A 27878-nucleotide genomic window follows, 5' to 3' on the forward strand; every position below is an offset into this window, starting at 1 on the left:
CACTGAATTAAAAAGAAGCAAAATATTTCCTTTATTTTAAAAATTGATTTAAATATAATATTGTATTATAATATTTTATTTCACTAAATATCCATATGCTCAATTTGAATAAAAGTAATTCTTTCAAAAGGGGCCACTATTATAAAAATGGTATTATTTGAAACAGTTGAACTTTTTCATGTCAACATTACAGTGAATAACGAAATATATTTTGTAACCACAGTAATGAAATTTTCCACAAGCTCTACCTTTGTTACTTTTACATTTAAAAGAGATTGATTTTTTTTTTTTAGTTTTAAGAAGGCCGGACTTCTATGAATGTTACACGATAACCCAATATGTGAGTTGGGGATTAAAAAATCTTGAATTAAAAATGTCTTAACTGTGTTGAGTTTAGACTCCTTGAGAATGGGTTTTTTAATGACAAAATCCTCAGTTACTTTTCTAGCTTTTATATTAGGCTGCTTCTCCTAGATGCAGGGGGTGGGGGGGGGCTTTGGTTACTGATCTGAAACTGACTGTCCTGTGCTTTCAACTGATTATCCCTAGTATCAAACCTTGGTCACAGGGATCATCAAACCTTGGTAATAGAGCAACAGGGATAGTCCTTAACCCAAGGATCATCCAACCTTGGCTTCCAAGGAGTTGGCTTCCAAACAGCAGCAGGCCTGGGCAGAGAGAGAACTCACAGGGACTGTTGGGAATAGAGCTTCCCACCCTCCTCCTCCGAGCCTGCTGTCACCGGTTGTCACGGGCCATGTTATCCCGCTACTTGATATGCTCATTTTATGTAAAAAAACGGACTACTCATACTTGGACTTCCAAGTCCCCAAATGCATAAGGCACCTGAAATAGGGCAGCAAAGCCTCCATCAAGTGAAGACTTTACTTCATTTTTCTTAAGCCCCCAAATTTCCTCGGATCATTGTCATCAGGGAAATTGGTTTGGGGGTTATTGGTATGTTTGACAGTATTTCTGTTGAACTGAATCAAAACTAAGGCTGATTTCACTTCAAAGTGATTAGTAAAAGTCACTGAAATAGATCTATTGATTAATTTTAAGAATCACATCTTTTTGTCCTGTGTTTTGTGAAGTGAAGTAAAAATTTGTTTTGCAAACATGGCCATAAAGACTAGGGTCACAGAGTGGTGGAGAGGAGCCCTTAAGTGAGATAAAAACAGTAGCATCAATAGAGACTGAAGGGGTTAAAATGGGAAACAGAATAGGAGGAATATGTAAATCTGGATGTTGAAATATCTGAATAGAGGGGTGAACACAGTGGTGGGTTTAAGGACTCTCCTTTGGATTGGTGTTTCAGGATTCTTAGGATATACTCCTAAGAGTGGAATTGCTGGGTCAAAAGAACCTATGCACCCCAATGTTCATAGCAGCATAATTCAAGATAGCCAAGAGTTGGAAGCAACCTAGATGCCCATCAGTCAATGACTGGATCAGAAAACTATGGTACATTTATACAATGGAATTCTATGCCGCAGAAAGGAAGAAGGAGCTCCTACCCTTGGCAACAGCGTGGATGGAACTGGAAAGCATTATGCGGAGCGAAATAAGCCAGGCGGTGAAAGACAAATATCATATGATCTCACCATTAACAGGAATCTAAACAAACCAAACAAGCAAGCAAAATACGACCAATGACACTCAAATATGGAACAGGCTGACAGGGACCAGAGGGGAGAGGGGAGAGAATCACAGGGGAAGGGGGGATGGACTCATATGAACAAGTATAAAGGACACATGGACAATAATTAAGGGTGGGGGGCGGAGATGGGAGGGAGGTGGCAAGCACTGGGCGAGGGGCAGGCAGGGCTGGGAATATAAGACAGAAAACTGTACTTGAACAAGAATTAAATAAAAATTATATTTAAAAAAACATTCAAAGTTTGCTATTGTGATGGAGATAATGAATGAGACATAGGGGGGAAATGGTGTGTATAAATAAATAATAAAACAGAAGCAGGATGTTGCAAAAACAATGGTGATATTATGTTATGTGCTACCAACTAACAAATATGAGCAAGTTAATTTTTCCACCTGCAGCTGAAGGAGACTTTCTGTAACTGTTGACTGATTCCATATATTTAATTATAAAATTGGTAGTCTAAATGTCATCTTAAGGATCTAAAGTCAACTGGAAGGGTAATTGTGTCCATTACAATTGTAATTCTGGTCTAAATATATATTTTATGTCTTAAGCTATTTAAAACCCACGTATAAATAAATAACCACCCAAAATGATGAAAATGTATTTATTTCCACATAATAAATACTGTGTCTATATGTCTTGATACTATAAAACCACATATTTTATGTATTTTGTGATAGTTTTCTTTTCCTTAATTCCACATGACTCATAAGGAGGAGAAGTAATAGCAGAAGGCAGAGAGAAGATGAAGTTTCTTACTTCAGTGACTAGACTGAAACCTCAGGAGACAGGTTGCACCATCGTTCAAAAAGGTCATTGCAATTATTTAGTTATTTTGCAGAAGTGTTTGTACACTACCAAAGAAAAAAAAAAGAAAAGAAGAAATCAATAATTACTAATATCACTGGGGAGGTATATCCTGAGGATGAATCTCATTAACGTTATGGTTGCCTAGGAAAATACTAAAAACAATGATTAGGAAATAAAGCTAGGAGTTAAACTCAGAAGTTGAATGATTAAAATTGATTTCACAGAGTAGTAACTCTTACTCCGTTGTGTGCACAATTATTAAAGAAAATATGATGTAATTAGCATTAAATTTTGAAGAAAGTAAGAAATAATTTGGTATTAGATTTGTCCGTTTCTTGCTATGAGATCGCTAGCTGCTGTAGAGTCGACAGTGATGATCAAAATATAAATCAATGAAACATTAAAATATTGCAGAAGCAGTTAATCCATACTGAAGAATACTGAAGTCAGTATTCTTAGTGTTTCTGTCTTTAAAATTACACAGACCTCAATTAAAAAACACTTAGTGTCAGTATTTTAGTGTTTCTTGTATTTCTTATTATACGCATTTTGTGGCTAAAAGCATTCTTCTCTTTTAAAAGCCATGTTTGTTTTGCAAATCTTGTATCTTGATTAAATATAATTGTTCTTTCCTCTATACAACATAGTCTGCCTTTATTTTTTGGAAGTATACCCTTTAGCTTTAATAATATAAATCTAACTCCGGCTAGTTTGGCTCAGTGGATTGAGCCCCAGTAGATGAAAGTGCTGCTGCCCTGATTCCCAGTCAGGGCACATGCCTGGGTTGCAGGCCATGTCCCCAGTAGGGGGTGCATGAGAGGCAACTCTTGTGTATATTGAGTACATATCACTCTTAAGCAAGACGTACATATTGATGTTTCTCTACTTCTCTCCCTCCCTCCCCCTCTATCTAAGTAAATAAATAAATAAAAATTAAAAATATATAAATTTAAATATATATGACCAGAATGTATTTCTTAACTTTAAGATAACTTTAATAGGAAGGAACTATAATCAAATATCAGCTTTTCCATTGAGAATTTAACCCAAAACACATGCCTCAGGGATATGGTCTACAAAGAAATAAAATAATTTGTGTTGTATGAATTTACAAGTGTAAGAGGCGATATCTCATAGTTATTATTCAGTGGAAAGAGCCCTGAACGTAAAATAAGACCCAGTTTCCAAGTCTTAACTGTGGCACTTACCCATGATATGGCTTTGGACAATTAACTTAAACATTATTTATTATCCTATAAAATGATAATAATAAACACTATCTTAGGCTTTGTACAAAGTATTTTGCATATAACAGCAGTTTCTCAAATTCTATGATTATTTTACTGACAATCATAGGCCATTTCTCACACCTTGTAGGAAAAAAAATGTCAGACACGTAACTGGCAATAAAAACAGTGTCATTTTCCACAAATGTATTTTCCAAGAAGATAAAAATGTATTTCTCTGAATTAATTATTAATAGTTCATGAGTTAATTATAAGATTTTTAAAAGCCTGCTGAATTAAAAAAATGAGTGCATAGTATAAGATCAAACTCTAATTAAAACAAAGACTTTAAATATGTAATGCATATTATAACAATTCTACTAAAAGAATGTAAACATGTTGCTTAAAATTTTCTTAACATTAAATGAAGATCTTTTATAGTCAAGGGTTAGAAATTTTGAATGTGATTCATAATATTGACCATTGTTTTTTAATTGAGGTCTGTGTAATTTTAAAGACAGAAATTGAAACATTTCTGTTCCCCCATTTTTTAGTGAAATATTAATCTAGGTACCCTGGCAAAGAGATTTTGCAGATATAACTGAGGTCTCAAATTAACTGAAGTTCAGATAAGAAGATTATCTCAGTGAGGCTGACCAAATCAGGTAAACTGGAAGTATTGAATTTCCCCCTGCCTGGCGGAAAAGAGCAGTCTGAGAGAGTCAGAATGCAAAGAGTATTTGACAGACTGTGGTGGTCCTGAAGATGATGATGTGTGTGCATGTGTGTGAACGTGGCGAGGCAGTAAAGGGACACATATGAAAAAGAAGTTGGACAGCTTCTGGAGGCTGAGAGTAGCCCGGTGGATGACGGCAAACAAGAAAACAGGACCTTGGTCCTATAACATCATGAAAATGAATTCTGCCAACCGTGTGAATGATCTCAGAAGCATATTATTCCCCAGATATTCCACATATGATCCCAGCCTGGCTAACCCCTGGATTTCAGCCTCATGAAACCCTAAGCAGAGATGAAGTTTAGCTTGCCTGGATTTATGATTTAAAGAATCATGTTCTTTGGAATTGGTGTTTTAGGGTTCTTAGGATACAATCCTAGCTGTGGAATTGCTGCATCAAAGGGCAGGTCCAGTTTTAGTTTTCTGATAAAATTCCATACGGTTTTCCATAATGGTTGTACCAGTCTGCAATCCCACCAACAGTGGACCAGAGTCCCCTTTTCCCCACACCCTCTCCAACATTTGTTGTTTATTGCTTTGTTTATGATAGCCATTCTCAGCAGTGTAAAGTGGTATCTCATTGTGGTTTTAATTTGCATCTCTCTGATAGCAGGTGATATTGAGCATCTCTTCATGTGTCTCTGGATCCTCTGTACATATTCACCCCAATGTTCATAGCAGCACAATTTACAATAGCCAAGAGTTGGAAGAAAGCTAGGCTCCATCAGTAAATGAATGGATCAAAAATCTATGGTACATATACACAATGGAATTCTATGCAGCAGAAAGAAAGAAGGAACTCCTACCTTTTGCAGCAGCATGGATGGAACTGGAAAGCATTATGCTGAGTGAAATAAGCCAGGTATTGAAGGCAAATACCATATGATCTCACCTTTAACAGGAAGCTAAACAACAAAACGAACAAGCAAGCAAAATATAACCAAAGACACTGAAATAGAGAACAGGCTGACAGTGACCAGAGGGGAGAGGGGAGGGAATTTCAGGGGAAATAGGGGAGGGATTTAGAGGAAAAAATATAAAGGATACATGGACAACAACTGAGAAAGGTGGAAATGGGAGGCAGGGGGGAAGCACGGGGGGGTGGGGTGGGAGTAATAGAATAGTGTACTTGAAAAATAATTAAATTAATTAAAAAATAATGTTGCACTTGTAAAAAAAAGAATCATTAAATAATGAGTGGTATTGTTTTAAGCTGCCAAATTTATGGTGATTTGTAACTTAGCAATAGAAAACCAATACATTCATTCAACAAATTGTTTTTATGTGCCAGCAAGACTGAAGCCACTATTTGAACGATGTAAGCAAATGAACATAAATCAATTATGACATATGCTTTCAAAAAATATACAAATTATTTAAGCTAGTAAAATATATCAGTAAACAACTATGTAATAAGGTAAAAAGTTATTCTAGAAGATATATGGACAAATACTATGGATATAAATTTTTGGCCTGAAAGAAAAAAATAACAAGAAAATTGCTGTTTTAAGACTCTAGAGGAGCAACCAAAGTTGAACATAAAGACATTTTACAAAGATAGTCCAATAAAATACTAGATTATCTGAATTTCATACATCAATTGAAAGTAGTCATTAGTTCTGCATTTTTAACAATAAATCACAAAAAATGTGAGAAATACACTGAAAAATATAAATAGATATTATGTAGACATTGACTAAATTATCTAAGAAATGTGAACATTATTATTTAAAAAACAGTTAATGACAATTTTTATCATTTGAGTGACCTATTAATGGAGTATTCCTAGAAGAATTAAAAAAAAAGCATTATCAAGTAGATTAAAAAAAGAAAAAATATGTCCCCAGAAAACCAGGTTAGGTAACTACTTAAATAGCATGATAAGTGAGTTGTGGCCTTAAATGTATGCAGTGGCAGTTGGAATAAATAGGAACAAGTGACTTTGAGAGATAGTGCAAGATTATTTTTTAAAAAGGAAGTAATGTAAAGGGCGGGAAACACATATACATGCATTTTCTCCCTCTTTCATTTTTTTGGGTCTTTTTAAACCTCAGGGTTCAGAAACGGTATATACTGAGCAGTCAGACAGAAAGTAGTATCATATTAATGTAAATGTAAGCAGATGGAGGGTAGAAGTTTTCATTGTGGGGAGTGGATGGTTTTAAAGCAACTACTTCAATTTTCAGTGAGTTGATTTTAAAAAGTGTTTTGTAATTATGAAATTGTAGTTTTGAACTTCTCAGAGATAAAGAAGTTTTAAGTGTTTCTTTGAACTACTCTGAAGTTATATCTACAATTTTTAGTTCTGTAATGCATAAAATTCAACAATAGTATCACACTATCATACAAGGTTAGGAAGACAAAAAATAGGGTTCAAAACTCACAAATGTGAAACGTTCCTTTTAAACATCCGTAGTTACAATTTGGATCTTTGAAAGGCTAATCCTCAAGGAGGAATTCTGAATACAAAGAGACTAGGCCTTACAAAAACTGAAACTCATCCGAATATATTATTATCTAATCAGATTAAAATCTAATCACATTATTGGTCAAGAAGCTGGGCAGCTAAAATAAGTTTTTTGTAATCTCACAGAAAAACAGATATAAAAGTTCAAATTAATTGCTGAATAAGACACAAGGAAATTATAAAATAAATTTTTTGTAATCTCACAGAAAAACAGATATAAAAGTTCAAGTTAATTGCTGAATAAGACACAAGGAAATTATAAACCAGCAATTGTAATCACCGAAGGGAAATATCTTACTAAGTAAAGGGAATCAAGAAACTAAAAAGAGAAAGAAAAAATAACTCCAAAGATTAAAACTATATGAAACAATGTCAAATAAATACAATCTCAGATTGAATTTACAGAGCTGTCTTAAGAGAGAAAAATACTATCACGTTAAGTTGTCAGATATCATTACAGTTTTTAATACATAACATTCTGTATTCAGTAAAATAATATCAGAGGACAAATCAAATAGGCAAAAAGCAAAAAAAGAAAAAAGAAAGGAAAAATCGAATAAGCTCCGGTAGGGATGCTGAGATCTGAGAAATTCAAAAGTAACAGAACTGTGATCGGTGAGAATCTCAGCACAGAACTACAAATAATGATAGCAGCGTGGAGAAAGAAGAGAAGAAAGAGAAAATTGGCTGGAAATATTGTGAAGCAAAAAATTATAATAAATAAACTTAATGATCTACTCTATGATTTTTATGTAATAGTAAATATTTACAAGGACATAATTAATAAAATGAGATACAGATTGATATATAATATTTTGTGAGCGGAGAGAGAAAATATAAAACAATTCAAAAAATTAAAATCTCAAAAGAAACAATTAGGATGTATTGAAAGGTCTAACAAACATATGCCTGGCATGTGAGGAGGAATGGTCAGATACAATACAATGAAAACACTACTTGAAGATGTAATGGCTAGGAATTTTCTAATAATGGAGAAAGATATCAAGTCACATATGCAAAGCTGTTACAACTCCCAGGAACTAGTAAGAACGGCACAGCAAAATACGACCTTAAAAAGGAAAAATAAGAATTATATAAGGCACCAGTACAGAATCTCCTTAAAAATGAAATTGAAAAATCATCTATACTTTAAACACACTTAGGTACTCTGAAGAGATAAAACCAAATACAGAATATTTAGATTATTACAGAATGTTTAGAATGTTCTATATTTAGAATACTTAGAATATTAAGGTTAACTGAGTGTATTATCATAAATAGATGCAAATAATTAGAAAAAAGGATATTTTCAGATAAAGTGAAAAGCACCACATTTTGAAGTACAGAGGTGTACTAACCAATAGTAATGCCTACACAGAACAAGAAAAGTATTTTTTAAGAGTTCTAAATATATGTCGAATGAAAACTTGACAGGAATAATACCTGAGAAATAAATACCTGAATGTAAAACAAATGGATTCAATGTGTGTTCCAGTCCTTTTTTATCTATAAAGTATATTAAGTATAGGTGCTAATTTATATGAGATTTGAGTCAATGATGTTAGAATGTTTAAAATAAGTTTAGAAAATAAAGAAAGCATATGTAATCCAAAATTTTAGAAAAAAGGAAGATGGATATAAAATGACTAGTCTAAGTAGAAATCAAACTAGAGTATGGTAGATATGAACACATATACACTATTTAGCAAAATAACTATACTTTAAATAACCATCATTATAAAAACTAACCCACACCTTTAACACATTCCCTTTTTCAACCAAGAGATTGCCGGAGTCCCCTGTCATGACTGATTTCCCATACTGATAAATAGCAATCACAGGGGGGAGCCTATCCACTAGGCAGCCTTCATGGGCTCTGCATGCTTTTACCTGGTTTCTTTTTACTGTCATGGCAAAATATTTTCTATGCTGTTTAGGGTAACTCATGCCCTACTTTCTGGAAGTCTCTACTATTCAGGCCAATCAAATACCCCAAATAATCTAGCTCAAAACTATGGTGGGATATGAAGGTATCAGTTGCAATCTAATATTTCACAAGTACTGTCGTGATGCAGTTTTGAAGTCAGTTCAAACCTTTTAATTTTCCTTCACAGTCAGTTTCCTAAACTCCTAAACCAAACACTTTTCCTTACTGAACTTCTACTCTCGACCACAATGCACACACAACTGTCTCATGTTATCAAGATACCACATTGGGGAACAAGGTACTGAACTATTAAGGATGGCCTTTCTACACTTGAAATTTTTCAAATCAGCCAGTCATCAGAAAGCTTAGTGAAATCTGGCTATCCCTACCTGATTTGCCATGTATATATTGGGTTGGCTAAAAGGTCATTTGTTTTTTTTTCCATAACATGACTTTAGTAGTACTTAGTTGTCCTTTAACTTCATTTGAAGAAAATTCTATTAGATTGTAATGCAACAGATTTCATATCAGTATACACTTAAAAAAATCAAAATTTAGCCCTGGCTGGCATAGCTCAGTGGATTGAGCACGGGCCTGCGAACCAGAGGATAGCGGTTCGATTCCCAGTCAGGGCACATGCCTGGGTTGCAGGCCAGTTCCCTGCAGGCCAACTCCCAGCAGGGGACACACAAAAGGCAACCATACATTGATGTTTCTCTCTCTCTCCTTCCCCTTTAAAGGTACATAAATAAAATCTTTAAAAAAAATCAAAATTTGTGAGTTTTGTGTAGCCATTTTAATATTGAAGATGGAAGAAAAATGCAACTTTTCATCCTATTATGCTTTATTAATTCAAGAAAGGTAAAGACAGAAAGGCAAAAAAATGGTTCAGTGTATGGATAAAATGCTGTGACTGATAGAATGTGTCAAATGTGATTTGCGAAGTTTTGCGCTGGAGATTTCTCACTGGATGATGCTCCACCGTCAGGAAGACCAGCTGAAGTTGATAGTGATCAGATTGAGACATTAATTGAGAATAAGCAACATTATACAATGTGGGAGAGAGACAACATCCTCAAAATATCCAAATCAATACAGTTATTGGTGAAAAGGAAAAAAATAAATGGACTTTTTGGCTGACCCAGTATTTATATTTCCCCCTGGAGCTCAAGCTTGTTGGTTACAATGTCCTCAATTGCACATTCCTGCATGACCAGCCTTCTATACTTGGGATCCGTTAAGAGACAAGAATTCAGTCTTTTACTTATGCAAGTGTCATTGTGTTGTATCTTACCATAAAACAAATCTTTAAATCTTGTAAAATACATGATAGACATGGGAAGGGGAGCTCTTATAAAGTACCTGAAGCACAAATGAAATGGTATGGTGTTAGCTGAAGGTGGCTTTATTTCAAAATTTATACAGTAAAATTGAAGACAAAAAAATAAATAAAAACAAATGAAATGTCAAAGAGGAGACAAAGTGGAATCAAATACAATGCTTAATTAAAATTAGAGTTCCCACAAAAAAAGAGGTGAAAAAGAATGCAATGCATAGAAAGCAGTTACAAAGATGATCGATTTTACTCCAACTGTATTTATAATCCTTTAAATGAGGACAGTGTAATATAAGAGTTAGCAGCTGAAGTTTAACCAATTAGATTTTAAAAGAAAGACCTAAGTATTGAATATATGCTGTTTACAAGAATCACACTTTAAACATGAAGACTGAGATAGGTTAGAAATAAAGAGGTAGTAAAGTATGTACCATGCTATCCCTATTCAAATGAAAACTAGAGCAGCTATATCAATTTTAGACAAAGTGGCTTCAGCATAAGGAAGGTTATTGGAGATAAAGAAGTGTATCACATAATAATAAATGAGTCAATTCTCCAATATGACATAGCAATCTGAAACATACAAGCATCCAACAATGAAGCATCAACATTTAAAGCAAAAACTGATAGAAGTGAAAAGAGGAATATAGTTAAATCTATTATCGTGAGAGAATCCAACACACCTCTCCCAATAACTGATAGTGCGTGCATAAACATCTGTATAAGAATTTAGGTTATATAAATAGTCTTATCAATAAAATTTATCTGGTTGACATTGATAAAATACTATCTTGAACAATGGAATACACATTCTTTTCAAATACATGGAATATTTACCAAGAAAGACCACATGATGGACCTTAAAGTACAAGTTAGGAATAGTAAAAAAATAGAAACCCACACAGTGACAAATACTATATAATTCCACTTATATGAATTATCCAAAGTAGTCAGATTCATAAAAACAGAAAGTAGGATGGTGGCTTCAGGGGATGAGGAGAGAGGAAAATGAGGAGTTGATTACTAGGTATAGAATTTCTGTTTTGCAAGATGATGGATGGTGGAAATGCTTTCAAGGGATGATCTCATAGGTGGAGAGCAGGATGACAGATGGCAGGGGGAAGGAGGGCAGAGAGTGGAGGGATTTAGCAAGATGGAAAAAGGACTCATGGTCATGGACAACAGTGTGGTGTTTGCAGGGGAAGGGAGGATAGAAGAGTAAATGGTAATGGAAAATACAATAAAGATCGAATAAAAATAGTGAGTATACTTAATACCACTCAATTGTATGCTTAAACCTGGTTATTAAGATGAAAAATTCCATTATGTGCATTTTAACACAATCTTTAAAAAGTTAGGTAATTGCTAATAATCTCAGACATTAAATAGAAGGCAACACTGCAAACAACTCTATGCCCATAAATGTGCAATTGCAGATGAAGTAACCAAATTCATGAACATAAACTTACAAAATAAGGAATAGTTTTATTCCTAAAAAATAAATTAAATTATTAACAAAATTCCTTCCATTAAAAAAAAAGTCCAAATGTTTCTAACTGGTGATTTTGACCAAACATATAAAGATGACACAATAACAATACTATGAATTCTACAAAAGCTCTTTCTAGAAAATAGAAAAAGAAGAAATAGTTTCCAATCCATTTTATGAAAGCCAGTATTACTCTACTACCAAAAGAAAGACATTACAGGAAAAAAAACTATACAAAGAAATCTCTGTTGAACATCAATATGAATATTAAAATGTGTATGGCCTGTGAATTACCTCATGACTGTGCCAATGGTACTTAGTCTGGCTTAAATACTATAAATAGGTAAATAAGAACTTATAGAAGCCAAAAAACAAGAACAAGAAAAAGAAAAAATAATCCAAAAAATGAGGATAGTGTAAGTAGCTCTGGGACAACTTTAAGCATTCCAACACTCACATCACAGGGGTGCCAGAAGGAGAGGAAAAAGAGCAAGAAATTGGAAATCTATTTGAAATAATTAATTAGCCAATTAATCAATTAATTAATTACCTAAAACAACAACCTGAATTTGATGAAGAGGGCCTCCTTCTCTTGCTCATGTTCAAAGACCCTTGTGTCCTCATGATGTGGTCAGGTAGGGCAGGTTCAGTTTTGTCATTTAATATATGTAATATCACTTAAAATGTTAACATGAACATAGTAATCATAAAATAAATGTTAACTAAAGTTCATTATTTAAGCAAAAATCAATAGTTTCTCACTCTGTGCTAGGCATTGTGTAAACACCTTATTTTTTACCCATCAATATACAGGGTGGGGCAAAAGTAGCTTTACACTTGTTCCTATGTAAGATAATAAATAAATAATAATACAGGAATAAACCTTATGTTTCGCAGAGTCACAACTATAAATCTACTTCTGCCCCACTTTGTATATGCACTGGTGATATTATCAGGGAAGATATGACAAACTATTCTCTCCTAAGGAGGAAGCTGTTCTCTCAAACTTTTCATCTTTTGAAGATTTCACTTTTGTTTGCACATAGTAAATGCATATGTAATTGTTTTAATTAAATGAACTGAACGATGACTGAAGCAATGGCAACCTTGAGATGAACAATATGCCTCAAGTCTCTCAGAATCTCTTGGAGGATTTTCAAGATTGTTGCTACTATTCTTTATCTAGGATGAAAAATCTCCTTTTGGAAGTAGGGGACGGAGGCAAGAAACTATTAAAATATAATATCGACAGTTTAAAGACTAGGGAGATAAAAAATTAAAACCAAAGTCTCTTAGTCCTAGTTTATTCATTCAATAAAATGTATTAAATACCAACTACATGTCAAACTCTCTTCTTCTTATTTTGTTTATCATTCCTCAAAATTTGCTATGTGGTTGTAGAAATGCATAGGTACTTTCTCTATCTTTAAAATAATTTTCACCTGGAATTTTGATGATCAGAGCTGCTCAGGAGCATATAGTTTTTCAAAGTTCTCAATGTTTCGAGCATATGTGCAATGTAACAGCACACAATGAATTTTACTTAGAGTTTCTCTCTTACATTAAGATTTAAAAAACATACCTAAATCAATTTTGAAAGATTAGCACAAACCAATTCAATTACATCAGTACAAGCTAAATGTTGACTCTGTGAGATATGAGATTCTTCTTAAATACTAAGTAGTCTTGGTGTAGTTTATTTGTACTAATAAATTTCAATTTTCTGATATATTTTCACATAGTATGTTGTACGGATGGGAATATTCTCTCTAAACAAGTTTCTAGTCATACAGTTAAATTAATCATAGCCACAAGTTAATTTCTTCAATTTGCTTTGGCTGTTTATATGAACTCATTATTTTAAAAAAAAGATTTATGAGGGGAAAGGAGAAACCTTCATGTTTCTTCCTGATCTTAGAACCTGAAACATGTTAACCAAAGGCATTGAGCTACACTAATTTTTATCATTTGTTTGTCTTTTCTACATTGTACTTTTTTTCTTAGATATATATCCCAGTTGCCACTTCAATACAACCTGCATTATTTTCTAAAAGTTATGCAGCCTTATTTAAAAGGACACAAAATTTGAAGTAACTTAAAACCCTGCATAATTTATATTGCACTTTTATAAAAGCCTGTGATAATGAATTGAGGGATCAAAATACTAGGGCTTTTTAATTTAAAAATTAAATTAAAATACTAGGGTTTTTTAAATTTAAAATACTAGGTTTTTAAATTTAAAATACTAGGTGTTTTTAAATTTAAAAATTAAATTAAAATACTAGGGTTTTTTAATTTAAAATTTTTTTAAAATAAAAATTGCCAGAAATAATTTCCATGGCTTTTGGGCAGTAGCAGTTTAAGCTTGCTAAAGTGGAAGCTATAAAATTAGAAATGACTTAAGTAGCCACGTGCTGACCTTCTACTGCCATGTGCGTGTACCTCGCCATGCTTCAAAAATTCTTGCCATGGAAGATAGAGTCTGGCCATGCACACCTCCTACAACCTGATGAACTGAGAGTCCAAAACAGTGATTTTAATGAGGGCTTCACAATATTCTTCATTTCTCAGGATTCCCACCCAGAGATTATTCCCCTCCCCGCCCAAAAACAAAGCTGCGATGGGCTCCAATTAAAGGACAAACGGAAAATACACAACCGTTTTCATCCAGTTACTTTTCCCGGAGTACATCCCCAACAGAACATGGCAGGCTTATACCAGAGGATATGCACAAAATATCCAAAACCCATTATCTGTTAAATCCAAAAACTGCACACAACTCATATGTCTATCATACAGATAAAAAAATTGTGATGCATTTTACAACAAAAATAAATGGACTATGAATACATGCAATCACATGCCTGGTATCACAAATACTTGGTAAACTCTGAATATCCAGATACCTTCTTCTGTATCAGCACCATATTCTTCTGTATGTAATATCCAAAAGAAATGCAAGGTTATACCATAATGTGTTCAAAGGTACTAGGAATAGCTGATAAACTATACTCTTAAGACTAGTGCACTTTTCTGCATGTGTTTTATTTCACAAAATGTTTTATTAGACTTTTTAAAGAGTGAAGTACTAAAAGCTGCTGACAAGCTCTATTCTTTATATGAGTTTTATTTACTTATGGTTATATTTTTGAATATGACAATAGTGTCAGGATTTTGAATCAGATAATAACATAAACCTCACTTTATAATAAGGAAGTGAACATGCCATGTGATCAGGAGTCCTTAGGTCAGTTAGATTTCATGGTTTATTTACTCGGTGCTGCCAATTTCAATGGCCATTGGAGTTCTCTTGGTTTCTACTACATCTTATCCACAGTGTAAGATGACTAAGTCCCTAGCAAGCGAGACCCACTTTAGCCTCTCTGTGAATAAATTCTCAGAATTGATCACCTCTGTTCAAAATATGCTTCTCCATACAAAACAGAGATAAACCAAAACTTCATCTAGTTATTGCTTCTGGCTCCAAATCCAAGATATGTGCTATGTTGTATAGTTCCCACATGCATCAGAAAATTTATCTACCTGCAACAGACAATCTGACAATTATAAAAAAATGTCTTATTTGGAAAAAGAAAGGATAAAAAATAAAATACAAATAGAAATGTTGGCTCAAGGTTGTTTTAGTGTAGGTGTGTGTAATAAACATATGCGGCAAAGGGTCACATGATTTCCTGAGGGACAGAAATAGCAAGGAACCCCTTACCTGACAGTGGATAATTTTCCCTTGGTCAGCTACTTCATTTGGCAGCCTTTGGTTTGAAAATTTAGGAAGTGCTTTACATTCATTTCTTTCTTCTTATAAACACATCTGACTTGGGACTGGAAAGAGTGTCCTTTCCTGAGTATTGTGAGAATTCAGAATTCAGGGATATATGGGTTGCTTTAGCAGTTTAACAGTTAAAAGTGTATTGTTAGTCAACCTTGAGACTTCTTTGTCAATACTTAAAACAAATCCTTGTCATGGGATGTCAAACCAGAAAAGGATAGGAAGAGCTATTAAATTGGGGAGCTAGCCTGGAGTAAAACAAGGAGGGGCCCCACAGTAGAATAAGGTGCAGCTTAGTACCGAATATTAGAGTTTATACAGTTTGGAGAGTTTGCATTTCAAAAGCTGGTCTCCACATGGTGTGAGAGCACATTCAGAGTGAAGAAGTGTCCGGGATGGGGGACAGCAGTCCAGCCCAGGTTGTCAATTCAATAGAGCTAAGGAGGACAGCCAGACAGAAAGGGGACAGGGATGACAATAAGAAATGGATCACAATTAGGGTGTATTACAGTTGAATTGTGTCCTTCCTAACTCATGTTAGCCATAACCTCTATTACTATGGAGGTATCATCTTTACAGACATGATTAAATTAAAATAAAGTCATTAGTATTGGTCTAGTCCAGTATGACTGGTATCACAAGAAGAGGAAATTTGAATACAAACATGCAAACAAGGAGGGCATTGTGAAGACAATGAAGATAATTGTCTGCAAGTCAAGGAGAAAGGCCTGAACAGACCTTTCCTTCACAGCTCTGAGAAGCAGCCAGCCCTGCCAACATCCTGATTGCAGACTTCTAGTTGTGATAAAATCAATTTCTGTTGTTTAAGCCATTCAGTCTCTTTTACCTTCTTATGGGAGTCCAGGCAAACTAATACATGACTATTAGTTGAGCAAGTGAATATACTAAAAAATAACATTTTTCACGGTTAGATAAATGAATTATAAATATAAAAGGAACCCCCCCCTAAAATCAACCTAGTATCTTTGAATGAGAATTGGAAGTACATGAATTAACATAAGTCTATGTGTAAACTACCTGTCCAGTATCAGAAGGCCTACAAACTGCTCTACTACACTTAGTTACCAAATACCACCCACCTCAACAAAAAGCAAGGGTGCTTAGGGAAACAACTAATTCAAGTACAGCATTAGATAAATGGACACGACGAATGTGAGATATCTTTTTGCATGCAAGAAAGAAAATAATTACTCAAGAAGGTGATGGGGTCATGCCAAAGAAAGTCAGCTTGAGAAATTTCCAAGAGTCAAATCAAGCACAATTTGAGCACAATAGGACTACTACCACTTTAACCAGTTTTAATGACAAAGTTATAAACCAACAAGGAAAGAAATAAATATATTGATGAAGAAAAGAATATTACACAGATTCAAAGTACTTCTTTACAGGATATTTTTTACTCTTATTTTTACTTTTTATTATTTTATTTTTCCCCCTTTTATTTATTTTGATTGTTTATTCTATTACATTTGTCGCAATTTTTTCCCTTTGGACCCCCTCCAACCACTCCCTCTTCACCCACAGTCAATCCCTTTTCCACTGTTCATGTCCACAAGTCATTCATACATGTTCTTTGACTAGTTAGTCCCTTCCCCTTCCTTCCACCATTCCCTCCTCCCTCCTCCTCTCCTACAGCTACCAGTCTCTTCCATGTTTCCACAGAAGCCCCTTAATAGACACAGCATTCTTGTAAAAGAGAAAAAAAGTTGAAGGAATAACACAACCTGATATCAAAAAATAGTACAAGGCCATCTTATTCAAAACAACAAGCGACTGAGATAAAAACAGGCATAGAGATCAATGGAGCAGAATAAAGATGCCAGAAATAAGAAAAAGATGCCATTTTACACATTTATGGTCAAGTAATATTTGACAAAAGAGGGAAGGACATATAACAGGGTAAAGAGATCTATTCAAAAATGGTGTTGGTGAAATAAGCCAGTCAGAGAATTCAAATACCATATGATTTCACTCACATGCGGAATGTAATGAGCGATCTGAAATAACAAGCAAAAACAGAGACGGACTCATAGACGGAGGACAGATGGCAGCTGGAAGGGTGCAGTTAGTGGGTGGAGCGATTGAGCAAATAGGGAAAAGGACTCATGGAAAACAGTGTGGTGATTGTAGGAAAGAGGTGGATATAGAGGACTAAATAGTAACAGTAAAATAAAATAATGTTTTTTAGAAAAGTAAAAAAGCAACAACAGCACAATGAGATTTCACCTCACACCTGTCAAAATGGCTATCATCAATAAATTTTTTAAAAAAAACAGCAATTGTTGGTGAAGATGTGGACAAAAGTGAACCTTGGTGCAATCCTTCTGAGAAGGCAGAGCGGCATAGCCACTGTGGAAAACAGTGTAGAATTACCTCAAAATTTTTTTAAAAATACAAAACTTCCTTATGAGCTAGCAATTCAACTTCTAGAAACCTGAAACACTAATTCAAAAGAATGTATGCACCCCTATATTCATTGCAGAGTAATATACAATAGCCAAAATTTGGAAGGAGCCCAAATGCCCATCAGTAGATGAGTGGATACAAAAGCTATGGTATGTTTCTAGGATGGAATACTACTCAGCTGCAAAAAGACGGAAATTTTACCTTTTGGACAGCATGGATTGACCTGGAGAGTATTATGCTAAATGAAATAATATACATGGAATCTATTGAACAAAATTAAGTAACAAATGAAATAAAAACAGACTCACAACTTTCAATAGGAGAGGTTAGGGAGGCTGCGTGGAAAAAATGAAAGGATTAAGCAGAAAAGAAAGAAAAGCAAGCTCATAGACAACAGTTTGGTCATGACCATAGGGAAGTGGGGATGGGGGAAGCAGGAGAGGATAAAGGGGGATAAATGATGATGGAAAGAGTCGTCACTTAGGGTGCTGAACACACAATACAATAGCCAGGTGATGTAGAGTTATAAAACTATATAATTTTACTAAGCAACATAACCCAAATAAATGTAATAAAAATACCTTTAAAAAACACTTGCATGCAGAGAATGGTACTGCTCAAAGTAGCTTTAATTTCCCAGAGAAAATTATCTGATTCAAGTTTAATAAATATGCCTTGAATGCATCTCACCTAGGATAAAGTTGATTTCTGTCCCCAGAGAACAAACACGTCTCTTCTGGACATTTTATAAGCAATATATCAGCAAAAAATGATGAAAACTGTATAATGCTTTTAACACCAGCGATTGGCCTTTACGTTGAATATCAGGAATAGCTAAAACTCAGCAGCCTGTGATATACTTAGGATATACAGTTAATGCAACTTAATGCATCACATTAATCTGTGTGTGCATATTTTAATAGGTTAAGCTCTGGTTCCACCTGACTGCACAATATCCCGTATTTGAACGATTCATCTCACCCAAGTACCATGGACCGCTCCAGTGGATTTTTGCGGGGGTGGGGGCGGCAATCAGTCTTTCCGGGATTTACTCAACAATCTAGTTCTCTGGTTCTATAATGTTCTATCCAGTTTACAATTATTCATTTTTCTTAGCATAAATCAAGATGGTTGTCAAATGGTTTAACAGATAGCTTTAATTAAAGGAAAAAATTGATATTTAATACTGGTAATATAATACAATTTGGGACTCCTGTACAGTGGAGTAATTTTTTCTTGTCATATTAGTGGAAACAACTTCGTACCATGCATCCCAAAAAGGGCAGATTATACTACTTTGCCAGTGTCTTGCACAGCTCAGAGACAAAATAGAGTATCAGCATAGCAGCACTGAGAGAGAATTAGAAAAATCATGCCATGATGCAAAGCCAGGAATGTTTTTATAAAGAATATTTAAAATGTCAAATGATCTTCTGTTCCAGATGTGTGTTTTATGTGCATATGTACATGTGTGCACACTTTTGCACATGTGAACACATTAGCCACAGGAAGAGAAAGAGGCATACAAAAGCAACAAAACATACAGAAGGACTTAGAGTTGAGGCAATGAGCACTCTGTTATTTTTATTTTTAAAAAAGGCAATAAACAGTATTGTAGACAAAAACGTGTTTTTACAAAAAAGTAGAACAACCTGTGGAAGAAAAACACTGCACAATATCATACCAGTATTATTTTCAGCTAAGACCTGTTTTACAACAAATTGTACTAATTCTTGTTTTATACTTACTCACACTTTGTTCACGCTCTAAGTTCCTTGCTTCTCTGCCATGTTTCTCTGCAGGAAAAATATATTTCTCCCACCCATTGCTTCTGGGCTAGCCATAGAATTGTTTTCAGCCAAGGGCATGAAAATGGGTATGGCATATAATATGTCTATGCTATAATTACAAATGTCATTGAATAGCTTGATTATGCATTGCCGCTTGGACCCATCCTTGAGTGCTGGCTTTCTGTTATCATAACAAAATGAAAAGACATGCAGAACTGAGATAGGTCCAAAGAAATGCGGCCGAGAATTCCTCAGTTAAACCCAGAAGAGTTAAAGCCAAACTCAGGTAATAAACTCAAGGAATAAATGTTAATTGTTTTATGCCATTAAGATTTGGTGGTTTTTGTGTGTATGTGTGCGTGCTTGCTTCGGCAGCACATATAATAAAATTAGAATGATACAGAGAAGATTAGTATCGCCACTGATAAGATTATATCCTAAGAACCCTGAAACACCAATCCAAAAGAACCTATGCACCCCAATGTTCATAGCAGCACAATTTACAACACTCAAGAGGTGGAAGCAACCTAAGTCCCCATCAGTAAATGAATGCATCCAAAAACTATGGTACATTTACATGATGGAATTGTATGCAGAATTCTATGCAGAAAGAAAGAAGGAACTCCTACCCTTTGCAACATCATGGATGGAACTGGAAAGCATTATGCTAAGTGAAATTAGCCAGGTGGTGAAAGACAAATACCATGTAATCTCACCTTTAACAGGAACCTAAACAACAAAACAAACAAACAAGCAAAATATAACCAAAGACTGAAAGAGAGAACAGGCTGACAGTGACCAGAGGGGAGAGGGGAGAGAATTTCAGGGGAAAAGGGGAAGGGTTTGTAGGAACAAGTATAAAGGACACATGGACAATAACAAGGGGCAATAAAAACAAGGGAAGGAGATAGGGAGAGCTGGGGTGTTGGGCTAAAGTCAGGGGAAAAGGCAGAAAACTGTACTTGAACAACAATTTTTTAAAAAAATTGGTAGTTTTTTTATTATTGGTGAAAAAGCTGACTAATGAGTCTTAAAGGAGATGCTGGAAGTAAATATAAGCACTATGATTTAAAAAATAATTTTACATATATAATTATTTATTTACTTTCTAAATGTTGTTATTTACATATACTATCTAGCATATTGTACATCATATATTACAACATTCTGATGAACAACATCACATTTTTTGGTATGTTCTTTTTTTTTATTTCATCCTAGTTTTTCGATGTAGTCCCAAAGTAATGAGTTAACAAATCCCTTCGAGCGTCATTAAGGAAAGATATATAATTCCAAAGAACCCAACTAGTGATGCACAGTCAGCATTGTAATGCCCGGGTGTACAGTGTAAGTTAGCAATCTCCTTTACTGCAGAATGGAGTATGACGAAAGGTTTTTTGTTAGCTGAATTTGAAATGTCCTATAATATGCGCTATTTAACATTCAATTTCAATTTAGTTTTTTAATTTATCGTTGTTCACTTAGAGTCATCCCCCACTCTTCCCATTGTTCTCCCCACCCCTCCCTCAGGCTCCTATAGTCCATCTGTGCCCACGGGTCCTCCACTCATGTGCCTTTACTGCTCTTTTCTCTAACTCACTACTGCTTTTTCTTTTAAAATATGGAGATTGCCAGTTAATGACCCTCTTCTCAATATAAATAAAATGTAAATCATGATAAAAAATTCAGACTGAAGGGAAAATTGGTTAGTTCTTTTAAATTGTTAAATTTTTCTAATACCCTAAGTAATATTTGCCTGAAGGAATAAAAATAAGTTCTAATATGCCATGTTTGTTATTTGAAAACAGTCCAATGTACACAGATAATAGAGCAAAAAACTGAGTGTTGATTGTATAATCTGAAAAATATGTTTTTCTAATATGTGTATCGCAAGGGTAAATTTGAATTTTATGTTGCATGATCTGTGTGTGGAAGTTAAATATACAATTCAGTTCAGCATTTTTGATGTTCAGAGGAGTCCAAAGCCACTCATCTTCCCACACAATCAATGTTTAATTTTAGGTTCTATTACCACCAAACTCATTAGCAATTTCTCAAATGGTCAAAATAACAATGCTCCCCTCAACACCCCAACCCTGAAACAAATAAACAAAAAAGGAAGAAAAGGTAAAAATAAGAAACTCACTGAGACAAAATATACTTGCGAGTAGACTTATTTTTACAACAGAATGTAAGTAAATAATACTATCCTCTGCCACTGATTCCCTGCATCAAGTGGATACTACAAAAAATGTGGTTTAAATGTTTATGAATCACATTTTAGGGTAGATTAAGGTTATTAAAGTTATGAATACATTTAGGGTTATTATTCCCAAGAGGAAACCTTTGGGGTTTTAAAATAGTGCCGTGAAGTGATCCACGGTGTTCTATCTTATTTTCTTTTTTCTTTCTTTCTTTTGTATATAACCCAAGGGCTTCATGTAATTTTCCTAGCTATGAGTTTAAATGCCTGATCTATTTTTCTTCTAAACGTTTTGTTTTTCTGTGTTAACCTTTTTTTATCCATCTATATTTAGTTTGGTCTGTAAATACTAAAAGTGCTGACTGAACTATCTCCAAGGAGAATTCGAAAAATAAATAAATAAAAGTGGAGCTGAAAATCAAGGAAATAATTTTAACTGTAGTCATTTTTTAAAAATTATTTTATTGTCATTCAAGTACAGTTGTCTGCAGTGTAGTCATTCTTAAAAGAGTATTTAGTAGTAAAATAGGACAAGTTCTTAAATAGGTTGTCCCTGGAAATGATAGCATATGAGAACATTACATGCACTAACTAATGGATCCTTACCATTTCCCACAGCTTTAGAAAACATAGAATTAATTTTTTTCTCTTGATTTCATAGGAAAGAAAATCTTTCACGCTCACAGAGATAAAGGTCATATAACTAGTTCCTGGGTGGGTTAATACTTATCAAGAAGATACTCTGACTTCCACAGGAGCATATTTTTAGTTTAAAAATGTTTCCTTAGTGAACTCATGCATTCTTAAGAAAAACTTGGCTCATCATTTGAAATGGCATTTTGTATTATGAACTGATTTAATTTACATAAACATACGGCTAATATGTTTAAGGAATATAGTATGAGTCTCATTAATGTTTACAGTGTTTTTGTTGTTTAGATGTCGTCAGGACCTCCGATTTCTGCTCAGACATGTAACAAGCTTGGAAGTAATGACTTTCTTCCTTACAACAAGAAGAAAGCTGAACAATTTGAAAATCAACTCTTCTTAGATCCATCGGAGAATGTAAGTCCTAGTGCCGCCCTGAAAACTTGATAGGCAAATACAAAGAATCACAGTTGCCCATCTTCCCCGGCTGCTGTTGCCCTAGGCCTGGCGGCTCCTGGCCCTGTGACTCCTCCGGAGGCACCCTTTGAATCATCGCAGCCCCCAGTCAGTGAGGCTTTGGCCTCAATGTCTACAGCAATGTGGAAAGCTCCAAGGAAATTTTCCTTCACAAAGACTCCTGAGAACCCTATGGTACCCAGGCTGCCTGGGGCTCTTACCTACGGCCTCTTCTAATTCCACCAGGGTCAGAGCCAGTGCCTTCAGCTCATCTGGACACCCAGATCACACTCAGGCCTTCGTGGTCTGGCTGCATCCACTGTGAAGTCTGGATCCCGAGCCCACAGCCTGGACTCGAAAGCTCTCCTGAGATCGCACCCAGCCCCAAAAGCAACCACAGGGTGACTGGTCTTGCCACTAGATTCATCCCCACTTCTCCACTGAAAAGCTCTTGTTTCAATGGGGAGGAAGTGACCAATCAAGTAACACACAGATTTTTTTTGCCCAACAATCGCAGGGTCGGATCTGTTTGGGTGTTGCAGTCTTCTAACTCTGCCCCAACTTCTCCTCTCCTTACTTAATAAACTCTGATCCACTAGTAAATACTAACAACAACAACAACAACAGATCATCAGAAAGAGAAAGCGTTGCTAGAGCCAGAAAGTGGGAGGAATACTAAAAACTAAGCATTGCCTAGTTTGAAAGATAATGCCTCCGGGGGGCCCTATCTTGGAGGTAGGGGAGGGCCTCCACACTCTATGTTTTTGTTAGGACCAGAAGCCCCACCAAACTTTCAAGGTGAAGAGCAAATAAAAAGCCCCTTGTACTTCCAGCAGGCAGAACAGAAAAATAACCATTCTGAATTAAAGCCAGAGGGCTCTGTTCTCCTTAACAAAAGCCTTCCTTTGAAGGAAACAGTTTTCCCAAAAGTTGATTAATCTGGGTTTCACCAGAGCCGAATCAACCTGGGCAAGGGAAACACCCACCTGCTGTCTGTGTATGTTTATAGTAGCTTTATTCTTGATTGCCAACAATTGGAAGGAGCAAAGATGTCCTTCAGTAGATCCATGGTTGAAGTAACCATGATAAAAAAATAAAATAAAACATTATGACAAAAAAATCAAGTCACACAAAAAAGAGGGACCTTAAATGCATGTAGCTAAGTTAAAGAAAAAGGTCTGAAATGCTGCATACTGGGTATCTCTGTCCATGTAAAATTTGCACTGGACAAAGTTAAACAATCAGAGAGAACATAGGCAAGACTATTTCAATAGAGAGTGGCTGAACTCAACACCACTGAAACAAAAGTCAGAAGGGGTGTGGAGCCCAGGGCCTGTCTGGTGGAAAAAGCAATGGAAGAAGTTAGTAGAGAGATTGATTAGATGTATACAGAGCATCTTGAATTACTCCTGAGTAAATGTTATTCCTGATCAAAATGTTGTCCCTTTAATTAGACTGCCTGTGTTTGACCATTGGTGCCCCTAGAAGTCAGGCTCTTAGCCCAAGAGTAGAAGATAAGGTTGCTATGTCCTACTACGTTTAATTTTCAAAGAAATGGTTACAAAGTCTTTAATAAAGGTCTTTCCTGGGTTTGTGAAACTAGCCTGCATGGGGAAAGTTGTACATACATTTCAAAAGGGCAGAGAAAGAATTTATAATTACAAGTTATCTAAAATAAATGCTCTAAGAAAAGGAATGTTAGGAGGCTATAGTCAGAAAAAAACTGAACTTTTTTAGCTTAGTTTTTAAACTTATCTAAAACTTTAGTCAAGCTGAGAAGCATATGAAAGCAATGTGGGTCACTTCCAACTGTATGACATTTTGACTAAAAGAATAGAGATGGTAGAAGGACCTGTGGTTGCTGGGCTGTGGGAAGATGTGTGAAGACAAACAGGTGCAGCACAGAGGGTTTTCAAGGCAATGAAACTGTTCTAGATGGCTATCATGTTAAGGGATACAAGACACCTTGCAGAACTGTATCACACAAGGAAGAACACTAATGTACACGAGGATGTTTAGTTAGTAACAACGTATCAATATTGGCTCACTAATTGTAACAAATCCAAGTTAATAGTAGGAGGAATTGTGGGTTGTAAGAGGGCTAGAGAGTAGAGGTGGTGGATCAGCACACTTCACTCAGCTTTTCTGTACACTTAAAGCTGCTTCAAAAATAAAATGTATTTTAAAATCATCATAATCTTTTATATTACCTATTTGTTTCATGTAACTACTCTTGCCAGTCATTTTCACAAAGGAGTACATATTATTCTAAATATTTGCTATATTTTACTGAAGGTTAAATTACACTTAAATAAAACAAAATAACTCCATAACATTATTAATGTAATAATTATGAAAACAAATTTTAAAATCTATTTTATACATTGTATACTAGTAATTTAATGTACGCATTTCTTCTTCTCCATTTGGAAAGTTTCCTTCTAAAGCTTGCCTTCTCTGAATTAACTTATTTTTAATTAAATTTCCTATAATTTCACCAGTTTTCAAAGAAACTACATTACCTTCAGTGTGTTCTGTCTACAAATTTTGGATTGATAGAATCTGAGTTATTTTTTTCAAGGACAAATTATAAACTTTCTACTAAGCTATATATGAACTGTCAATCTAGAAAAATATTTGTTTCTTGTTAAATTATCTTATTACATTGATACATAGCTACTTATATAGAAGTATGAACACATTAAGATATGTTTTCTCCAAAATTAAAAAATAAAAATTATAATACTATGATAGGCATAAAGCAGGCCATTTGATAAGCAATGTTTGAGACTAGCCAGCAAAAATAGTATCTCTTTATGTCACTACAGGTCCCATTTTTGGTGAAGAAACTACCCAGTAAGCTACTGAAGATGATGTTCTTTAACCCATGGGTTACAAGGATGTGACATAGTACAAATTTATTTTAAGAGATTGTCTATACTTCTTCAAAACAAATGCAATTTTCTCCAAAAGTAAGGACGATAGGCTAAAAAATTCACATGGCAGTTTCTCTGAACCTGACTTTTCATGTGGAATGTTCACTTGAATTTGCCTCCTCTGCAATAGTATCTGGTGGTGAGAGTAATGTTCTTAGCCCTCATAACTTTGTCTCAAGTGTAGGTGGATTTAAGAACATGTATAAAGCAGCACTAAAAATAACACTTTCCCTTATTTTTCTTAGCTTGTTTTTCATTGCCTTTTACCAAATTATTTTTATTTGTCACTGAGTGATATAAAAAATAAATCAATGCAGAAAGTGCCAACTCTTCATAATGAGCAAGATATCCACATACAGATTGCTTTTTACCTTCAGGCTCCTACAATTTTATGCTTTTCTTGATTCTCACCTCTCAACTTATCTCCAACAGGGAAATAAGATACACATATTAAAAAAAAACCCAAGTCCCCATTATATGAGATAGATTTAGTGCTGTGCTACTCAAATGTAGGTTTCGGGACTCGTGTTGGTTTGCAAATTGCCTGTTATAAGTCTTTGACAAGATGGTGTTAAGTTTTATTTCATTCGGAATGTGTAGATAAATTATTATTCACTCTCTTAGCCATTTGATATAATAAAACATATTTTTGATAAATACGATAGAGTTTTATGGATGGGTTTCTATTTTGCATCTTTGTAGTTTTATTTTTCTAGTGTTTTACTTTTTTAAAAATTTGACTGAAAAGCTGTTGGTCATCAGCAAATGGTAAATTTAAAAAAAACACCAAAACCTTGCTGTTTGTAAGGCAGTTGTTCAGTGTTGATTTCCCTCTCTCAGTCTCGTGGAGTTCTGAACAACAGAGGCCCTGGAGCCAATTTTCAAAGTTCAGATCCCAGGTGTGCTCTTTCTTCCTGTGAGACGCTGGATGGTTATTAACTGTCTCTCTCATGATGTACATGTGGCATTTAGCTCTGTACCTGACATCAGCTAAATGATCAACAAATGCCAGTAACATCTACTATTGTTTTTCTCTGAGCCAAAGAAAAATTCTCATCCCACTTCCTCCCAAGTGAATCTCTCCATTTAGTTCTGTATCCTGATCTGAGGAAAAGAAAGCAACAACAAGAAAAACCCCACAAGGTTTGTTCCTGATTGACTTTCAGAACTGTGAGAAGAGGCAAAATTACATTTGTAAACTGAGACATCAATCCAGGGAGTAATACCTTTGAAATGTATAACTCCAGGTCATCATAATACCTTATATGTGTAATAACTGTATTAGGTATTTTAAACAAATACAGGGTTACCAGACTTTTACTTAAACATATAATGTCTGTCTTTCCCAGTATATGAAAACAGAGAAGCTTTATGATTTGTTCACTTATAAGTCTTTGTGGGCCTAATAATTCCTTGTAGTTAGAAGTGTCTAAATAAAAGTTTATTAAGTAGGTGAATGAATAAAACACAAAGTAAACAGAAATGATAGCCTTAATATCTATCCCTTCTTTTCTTTTTGATCTTTTTTCTATTACTCGTTTTAGAGGGGGGAGGGAAGGAAAAGAGAGAGTGGAAGAAACATCAATTTGTTGTTCCACTTATTTGCGTATTCATTGATCTTGTTTTGTGCCCTGAAAGGAGATCGAACCTGCAACTGAGCTACTTGGCCAGGACTATCCCTTCTTTTCTTCTCCTTTGTAGCTCACCTAATAGCAGAATAAGGGCAAGTGCTGAAATCAGAATTCTCTCATTCAGGAGATTGTTTTTGTTCATATTTGTTGGATTGTTACAGACTTTGTGTAAAACTATTACAAGGCATCTCCTGACCAATTAATTATACAAAGTGACAATGAAGTAAGACTCTTTGACTCTAAAACAGTATGCTTAAAGTTTGGTGTGTAAACAACCTAAATAATGATCATAATAACTAAGGGATAATTTAAACATGACTATATCGAGTCCTTAATATTTGAGATG

General features: G+C 34.8%; 1 protein-coding gene and 1 pseudogene across 1 annotated transcript in view; both read left to right on the forward strand.

The window, feature by feature from the left end:
• GFRAL (GDNF family receptor alpha like) overlaps window positions 1–23370 on the forward strand; it is a 76283-nt gene extending 52913 nt beyond the window's left edge. The window contains exons 6-8 of the mRNA XM_037056631.1: window positions 22523–22575; window positions 22801–22926; window positions 23212–23370. Of these exons, the coding sequence (XP_036912526.1) occupies window positions 22523–22575; window positions 22801–22926; window positions 23212–23370 (338 nt within the window). The remainder of the gene's footprint in view (window positions 1–22522; window positions 22576–22800; window positions 22927–23211) is intronic.
• On the forward strand, window positions 20018–20117 carry LOC118994491 (uncharacterized; annotated as a pseudogene).
• Window positions 23371–27878: the final 4508 nt, after the last annotated feature.

This window comes from Sturnira hondurensis, unplaced genomic scaffold, assembly GCF_014824575.4.
Source record: "Sturnira hondurensis isolate 20B ecotype Veracruz unplaced genomic scaffold, ASM1482457v3 Scaffold0000880, whole genome shotgun sequence".
Taxonomy (NCBI): Eukaryota; Metazoa; Chordata; class Mammalia; order Chiroptera; family Phyllostomidae; genus Sturnira; species Sturnira hondurensis.